Source organism: Brachyhypopomus gauderio, chromosome 20 (genome assembly GCF_052324685.1).
Source record: "Brachyhypopomus gauderio isolate BG-103 chromosome 20, BGAUD_0.2, whole genome shotgun sequence".
Lineage (NCBI taxonomy): Eukaryota > Metazoa > Chordata > Actinopteri > Gymnotiformes > Hypopomidae > Brachyhypopomus > Brachyhypopomus gauderio.
The window spans coordinates 5228549-5237113 of NC_135230.1; the positions used below are offsets into that span (position 1 = coordinate 5228549).

Here is an 8565-nt window from a genome sequence, read left to right on the forward strand (position 1 = left end):
TACGTAAATCATTTAAAAGTAATTTATAAAAACGAATTGGCTTGTTATTTTGACATTTGTGCGCCTAAGCGTTGCATTTTGTGTGCGATCCGGTGACATTGTTGGCCTCAGTGACCCCGTGTCTCATGCCGTTGTTTTAGTAAATTAAGCACTGAGTGGGCAAGACATTGTATGGACAGTTTCTCCTTTAATTTATTTTAATTATTCTCAAACACTTTGTAATTGCTCTCAAACATTATTTGTAAAATTCTGATAATTATTTTTAATATTCATTTTGTACATGTGTACACACTTTATTTGATTTTACATATACTTGATCTGATATGTGAGTGAAATGTGCTCAAACTTGTTTGTCTCTTTCCAAAGAAAAGGAAAGTGAAGGATTATTTCATTCCGTACTCCAGCAGAGCAGAGTGTGTATAGGTGTGTACAGTTGTGTTTAAGAGTATATTATAGTGTAACAAAGATATTAGACTGTGAGATTCTGCAGTACTGACATGGAGATGACATGAGTGTGTGTTGGTGTGAAGAAATACTGCTGTAGTCCTGGATGATGAACTTTTCTACCTGGAGACTCTCAGAATGATCTCAGGAAAAGGTAACAATGCTCTCAGCTTTATGGGGATATTATCACTGCTGTACTTGACTGTGGATTTGACTTGGTCAGAGTTTGGAGACAAGAAGTGTTTAGTGAAGTGAGTGATCTGCTTGTTACAAATTTGAGTCTGTCTGATGAAACAGGACCAGTTTATAGACTGCAGAATACGAACAAGCTTTGGAATGTTTGATTTTGTCCAGGCTCTTCTGTCTGTAGTTCTGCTATTTATCTTAAGACCTGGAGAGACACACCAGCACATACTGTACTGTTATTTCCTCCTTACAACATTTCAGCTCCACACCATCTACACACTAAATATCAACACACTAAACACAGTGATGGTCTTTGTCAACATGCAGTCCACACAAATATACATCAGAGATCAGGGGGCTCCTGGCTGGCCACAATCAGTTACCTTAAAACAATCAACTTCACAACTAAACACTTTCTTTCCTTCTTTGACTCTAACATGCTAACTGGCTAGTCAGCACTCTTGAACACATTCATGAAACCCAATGGTGCTGTAAGAAAGAAAATTAAGGAAAATAAACCAATATGATTCTGACTGCAGTAAGAAAATTGAAATTATTGTACAGTATTTTCATGACTATAAGCCGCTACTTTTTCCTCATGATTTAAACCATGCGGCTTATAAAGAGGTGCGGCTTTTCTGTAGATTTTTCTTCACCTGTCAGGGGGCGGAGCAGAAAGTTGTTTTTATGTACAGATCAAATGATAAAAATTCTGTATAATACAGTGCAATAGTGATAACAATAATTGGGGTTAGGTGGACCATAAGAAGATAGGAGAAGAGAGAAAAGAGGAGGAGAGAAAAGAGGGGGAGAGAAAGTAAAAAGGGAAAAGACAGAAGGTCAGGGGAAAAAAACCCAGCTCAAATGACCACTGCAATGATTCACCAACTGCTGCTCCTAAAAGAAGAGCACAAATGACTGTGATGTATATGTATGTGTGAGTGTGTGTGTTTATGTAAGAAGAGCAGAAATGACTGTGGTGTATGTGTGAGTGTGTGTTTATTTAAGTGCAACATAGGATAAATGAACGGAATGCACTTAATAGCAAGTGGGAAAAGTTGCGACAACATTCCCCCAGAGGTCAGAGGCAGGCAGAGAAAGACCCCAGAATTCCACCCGCCCACGGCCCCTCCAGGAGCAGTGGAGTCCCAGGGCCGCACTTCCCAGTGGGGAGCAGAAAGTTAATGAGGTGGTGGGTCAAAGTTGTAAATCAAAGAAGAAAGTGCTCAATTACATTTAGCACACGCAAGCAGCAGGCACGACGGAGAATGTGTTTCAAATTTCAACTACCTGGCAGAATCCGACTGCCCTTGTTTATCCCCACGCATAAAGACGCTACAGATGATATTCGGGAGTTACTGTGATTATAATTTGGTTCATTGAGCACTCTAGTTTTGACCTAACTAGATATTTAGATATAATACTGCTGTAATACTGAGAAGTCATGTGGTCAGAGGTGAGCCAGTGTGGCTTTGGACATAGATAATGCCATGCCATGTGCTGTGATGTATAATTAAAGTCTAGCTCTTATTTATGCAAAGAAACGTATTTATGCACTTGAAATGTTACAGGCACCGTTCGGAAACTGATCAGTTCAGTTAAATGTATTCAGTTCAGTAGATACAGTATATGTGGCTTTTAGCCCGGTGCGGCTTATACAACATTTTCCTTTTTTTTTTAATACTTTGTAGGTGTGGCATAGATAGATAGATAGATAGATAGATAGATAGATAGATAGATAGATAGATAGATAGATAGATAGATAGATAGATAGATAGATAGATAGATAGATAGATAGATAGATAGATAGATAGATAGATAGATAGATAGATAGATAGATAGATAGATAGATAGATAGATAGATAGATAGATAGATAGATCGATCGATCGATCTTTATTGATCCCTTTGGGAGGTTTCCCTCAGGGAAATTAAGATTCCAGCAGCATGACAGTAATAGAACAGTGATAAAATAGAAGATTAAAAAGAGATAGTAATAACAGAGATTAAGCTATTACTAATAATAATAAATACAAACACAGAATAAAAAATAAACAATACTAAAAAACAATAGAATATAAAGAGCCAAAGATGTATTGCACATGCGTATTGCACTATTTAAAATATTATTGCACTGGATATGTAGTAATGAGCCTTAAGGTTATTGTATGTAGTCCGGTTAGTGTTTGATTGATCAGTCCATTTTCCTGTGGCCCCTCCTCCCCTGCAAAGAGGAGTTGTACAGTCCAATGGCCTGAAAGACAAAGGAGTTTTAAACCTGTTGGTGCTGCACTTGGGAAGGAGCAGTCGGTCACTGAACACACTCCTCTGGTTACTGATGACAGTGTTCAGAGGATGACTGGCATCATCCATGATGCCCAGCAGTTTGTCCAGGGTCCTCTTCTCTGCCACAGTCACCAGAGAGTCCAGCTTCATGCCGACCACCGAGCCAGCCCGTCTGATGAGTTTGTTCAGCCTGTGTGTGTCCTTCTTGGATATGCTGCTCCCCCAGCACACCACAGTGTAGAACAGGACACTGGCAACCACAGACTGATAGAACATCCACAGGAGTTTCCGGCAGATGCCAAACGATCACAGCCTCCTCAGGTAGTTCAGCCTGCTCTGTCCCTTCCTGTACAGGTGGTCGATGTTACAGGACCAGTCCAGCTTGTTGTCCGGCCACAGCCCGAGGTACTTGTATGAGTCCACAGTCTCCACCTCAACACCCTCTATTAGAACTGGTTGTGACTTTGGTCTGGACTTCCCAAAGTCAATGACCAGCTCCTTGGTCTTGGAGGAGTTGAGCTGCAGGTGACTGCTGTGGCACCAGACAGTGAAGTCCCTCACCAGGCTCCTGTACTCCTCCTCTTGGTCATCCCTGATACACCCCACTATAGCTGTGTCATCAGCAAACCTCTGAATATGACACAACTCCGAGTTGTAGCAGAAGTCCGCGGTGTACAGGGTGAAAAGAAGAGGGGCCAGCACCGTGCCCTGTGGAGCTCCAATACTGCTGGTCACAGTGTCAGACGTGATGTCCTTCAGCCTGACGTACTGTGGCCTGTGGAGCTCCAATACTGCTGGTCACAGTGTCAGACGTGATGTCTCTCAGCCTGACGTACTGTGGCCTGTGGAGCTCCAATACTGCTGGTCACAGTGTCAGACGTGATGTCTCTCAGCCTGACGTACTGTGCCCTGTGGAGCTCCAATACTCCTGGTCACAGTGTCAGACGTGATGTCTCTCAGCCTGACGTACTGTGCCCTGTGGAGCTCCAATACTGCTGGTCACAGTGTCAGACGTGATGTCTCTCAGCCTGACGTACTGTGCCCTGTGGAGCTCCAATACTACTGGTCACAGTGTCAGACGTGATGTCCTTCAGCCTGACGTACTGTGGCCTGTCAGTAAGGTAGCTGTAGATCCATGTGACCAGGCAGGGGTCCACTCGCATCTTGTTCAGTTTGAGGTGTGCTCTATAGTCAAGAAAATACGGTATTTTGCTGTAAAAAAATGTATTTGATTAAGGCCCCCAGACACAATACACCCCATCTAAACAATACACACATCTACACTATGTTTCTACACACCATCTACACACTACACACCAACTACACACCACATACCAACTACACACCACAGACCATCTACACACTACACACCAATTACATACTGCACACTATCTACACACTACTCACCATCTACACACTACACACCATCTACCATTTACCTAAGTAAGTAGTGCATGGTCATCTATGCATAGAGCCAAACTGACTCTAACTGTTTCCTAGCTATACAGACAAGAATTCAATTATGATCAGTTTTTGTTTTGTTTATTTGTTCTGTTTATTTGAGATTTTATTTCATCATCACAAAACAAACTAGCAAATAAAAACAAATAATATAATTTAAAAATAAGAGGTTATGTCATGCCTGTGACGTCATGCTCCTCCCCTGCCATTGCTCGTCACGCCACGGGTTTCCCCTCACAGGGATTCCAATACCATATATGGACTTCCTGTCGTCAGACAGCGATTGAGCTCGGCTGGCTGATGTTTAGCGCGGTGATGGGAACGGTGTTATAACCGTGCCCCACACAGCCCCACACTTCAGCGTCGCGTATTGGTCTCGGTTTGGGTCTCGTACATGCTGTTCTTTACTAAGCATATTCTCTGGTTGTACCCTGTTTAGGTTCCTGTTCCCTCGTTTGTTTTCCTGTGTTGTAGTTACCTGGGGGGTATTCCACAAAGCGGGTTTAACAAACTCAAACTTAACCCTGAACTCTGAGTTGTCTTACCCCGATCTGACATACACAGAATTTTCGGTTCCAAAACGGCTGATCGGAGTTAAAGTAATCAGGGTCGCTCAACTCTGAGTAGGTTGACCCAGACAGAAGCGTGTTCACGCGTAACTATAAAAGGCATTCTTAATGGAATGCAGATAAGTAAGATTTATCATGGACTTAAACACGAAAATCAGCCGAGCATCAACTGCGTATGTAGAATATATAGATATTATTAAACGTAAATGTAATACTGTGGTAGCTGCTAGAGATAGGCAGTCAGCATGTCAAAAAATTGCCAACAGAGTTAATGCGTGAGTGAAAATGATATTTTTAGATTTAGCAGAAGGGCGCGATTATTTTATTCTCCACATTTATAATACTTTTTTTACATTTTTTACATTTTTTTTACACTACGTTTTACATTTTTTTAATTGAACACTTATCAATTCCAAGTCTAATCCGAGTGGTGTGACATCAGATAAAAATGAAGTATACGAATATAGTACAAAGTGGTATGGCTGTACATAACTATATCTTATTCTTAAAATATATTCTAAAATATATTTATTTACAGGAAAAATGAAATAATGAAACATAACCGTGAATTTGACTGTAATGTATATTAAAAGGCTACAGGGTTGGGGTGGTGCATGATTTAATGTGAAAAGCAGTGATTGCAGACCACTCCACCATCTCTGTTGTCACCTACATGCATTTAAGGTTTCTCGTCTGTGGGCATGTCAGAGATGGTAGACTGTCACTCTCCCTGGATGGTTGCAATGTTTTGTAATACCACATATGCCAATATTATGTGGCACGCCCTCTCAGGGGTAACTCTGAGCCCCTTCAGACACTGGAACCTGGCCTCGAGGATTCCTAGGGTCATTTCAGTTCTTGCCCTGGTTTTGCTGTGGGCCTGATTGTAGCGGGACTGTGGTACAGGTGCAGGATCTGAATAGGGAGTCATGAGGTAGGGCAGGCAGGGATACCCTCTGTCTCCATGAAGGAGGCTGTCTTAGTGTCCTATAATCGCACTATGGTTTTCAATTATTTAACTATTACACTGCATGTGAACAACTAGCAAAACTACCACAGGCCTACCCTGTTCAAATTGTTGTACAGTGTGGAATCATGGACGGATCCTGGACATCTGGCTTCAACATTTGTGATGAGGTGGGAAGCATCACATATGATCTTGATGGGGAGAACGGTCAGTTACAGTAGCTACGTTATTTTTGTTACCATTAAAGATAAGTACATTATTCATTAAGGATTATAAAGGTTAGTACCTGTACATTAATGCTATGGATGGATTTTCTGTTTATGTAATCGCCTTCATGTTTTAATGGTGCTGTAATAGGTAGCATATGTGGGTTCCATCAATCACTCAAGGAAATCCTTAAAATGTAAATGGAATGAAGTTTGTTATATATTGCTTCTCCTTTGCTTAATTTCTTTATTGTCCGTGTGAATTAAAGACAAACCTACGATGCTGTGGAATTCGTCTTTGATGTCCATAACTGGCTTATGCCCAGGAAACACCACAAAACTGGGCACTAGTCGTTTTAATGCCAGACATACTTTTCGGACAGACCGACATAGACAGGTTTTCCATAATAATGTTATGGATGTAAGTAATGGATTGTGCTGAAAAACGATAACGTTCATTAAAAATACTCCAAAAATGATAGTAGGCCTATGTCTATTCAGGGTTTTATAAGGCGTTCCCGATGAAGAGCTCGGCGAATAAACTGAGCTTTAATATCCACCTGATCCTCGAGGAAAGGACACGTCATGATGACGCGTTTGTAATTCATGTTTAGGTCCAAGTTAACCTGCCAGTGAGCAGGATAGCTTCAGAGCTAATAAGTTGCTATAGTAACTGACTCAGGTTCTCTCTAAGCTCAGTTTCTGGAACGGAAAACCTCAAGTTTCCGTGAATTCTGAGTTAACTTACCCAGTTTTATCGCTTAACCCGCTTCTTGGAATACCCCCCTGGTTACTTCCATGCTTTCTGTTGTAATCCTGTTCCCAGTTATTTTTTCGTGATCATTGATTTGCAGTTTCATGTTCTAGCGTGTTTCTGTTCTCTGTTGATTTAGTTTAGCCTTTATTTTTGTTGTTTGTGTGCTTCTGTTAACCCTGGATGTAAGATAGAGATCTCGTTTCAGCCCTTACCTGAAAGTGTTGCTCTGCCTACTTCCTGGTTCTGTCACGTCTCGTGTGACAGGTTACACATATTGGTATCGATCGAAACAGGTGTTATAGATATACACATGTATACATTATATTCTTCTACATAATTCATTTTTATGGCTGTTTCACCCACAGAAAAAGCCTTATTCATTATTCATATAACATGTGGTTCTTTAGTTCCCTTCAGTACACATTTATGTTCAGTTTCATTCATCATTTTCATTAAATCTGTCTGACTTGCATTTGCTTTCTTCATAGTTCTCTGCACATTCTTTCCACAAGACATTTTTGTATTGTTTTAAAGTAAAGAATAAATGTTCTGAAAATCATAAAAAGAGAACTGAAACTTTCTTCTTTCAGGGATGAAGTTGATCTGTGTGACTCTGCTGATGATGTCGGGATTTATGGATTCCAGAGCAGGTTTGTGTCCATCACACCCTGTAAAATGTGTGTGTGTGTGTGTGTGTGTGTGTGTGTGTGTGTGTGTGAAAGAGAAAGAAAGAAAAACACTGACAATAAAAGTAATCAGTGCAGTATCTTGTGTGTATATATAAGGTATTGCTGTTTCAGTTTGTAGTTCTCTATAAGCGTATTTGTTAGCAGCACTTTAAATCTCAAAAATACACACATGCAGCGTCAAAGGAAAATATTCACATCGGTCACAGATTGTAACATGGGGGGTTACCAACAGCAAAAAAAACCTTAGGATGTTCAATAGCTGGCTGGTCTACCACCACCACCACAGGGTTTTTAAGAGGCAAGAACACAAGTGCTGGGTATCTGAGAGGGAGACAAAACCTCCGCTAGTAGAATGTGGTTGACAAAACGCTCTGGCAATAGTAAAACCAGACGAAAACCAAACATAGGATGCCCAGGGGAAGAGCTGAAAACAAAAAGAACATCCCTAATCAAAAGCCATAAAACAGATAAGTGGAGATTTGAAAACTCGAGAGTGGCCTCGAACGGCACAGAGAGAAACCGGAGAAACTTGAAAAATAGGAGGAATAGGGGAACAAGTATCCCACTAAACAAGATACCAATACCAGCTGGACCTGTGACACGAGAACACTCATGAAAAGAGTCAGCAAGGAGTTGTTGAGAAGCCAGCCTATATAAAGCCAAAAGGTGTGGCTCATCCAGGTTAATTAGGCTGGATTTGAAGATCGGCTCCCTCTAGTGGTGGCTAGTGGTGTAGCCCAGGAGCCAACCCTTACACTCAACTGAAAATGAACAATCACTGTCCACATGGACATTAAACTCACACAGCACAACCATTGCTGAATAAATAGAATTTTCCAGTGTAAGAAGTTCACTGGACTGACTAAAAGTCCTATGATGTTTTAGGTAATTGGTACATGAGCAAAACACACACACAACACATAAGCACGGCAAAGCTTTTCAGACAACAAACAAACACCACGCAGACAAACACTTACCACGAGACATGACCACGAACGAAGG

The 8565-nt window shown here is 41.1% G+C and overlaps 1 protein-coding gene across 2 annotated transcripts in view; it reads left to right on the forward strand.

Annotated features, from left to right (window-relative positions):
* The first annotated feature begins 317 nt into the window (after positions 1-317).
* The window catches only part of LOC143484636 (uncharacterized), a 328223-nt gene continuing 319975 nt past the window's right edge, over positions 318-8565 (forward strand). Inside the window, exons 1-2 of one of the 2 annotated variants that reach the window (XM_076983469.1) lie at positions 318-598; positions 7465-7524. In XM_076983469.1, the coding sequence (XP_076839584.1) occupies positions 583-598; positions 7465-7524 (76 nt within the window). In that variant the 5' untranslated portion in view covers positions 318-582. The remainder of the gene's footprint in view (positions 599-7464; positions 7525-8565) is intronic. The other variant, XM_076983472.1, reaches the window with a different exon arrangement.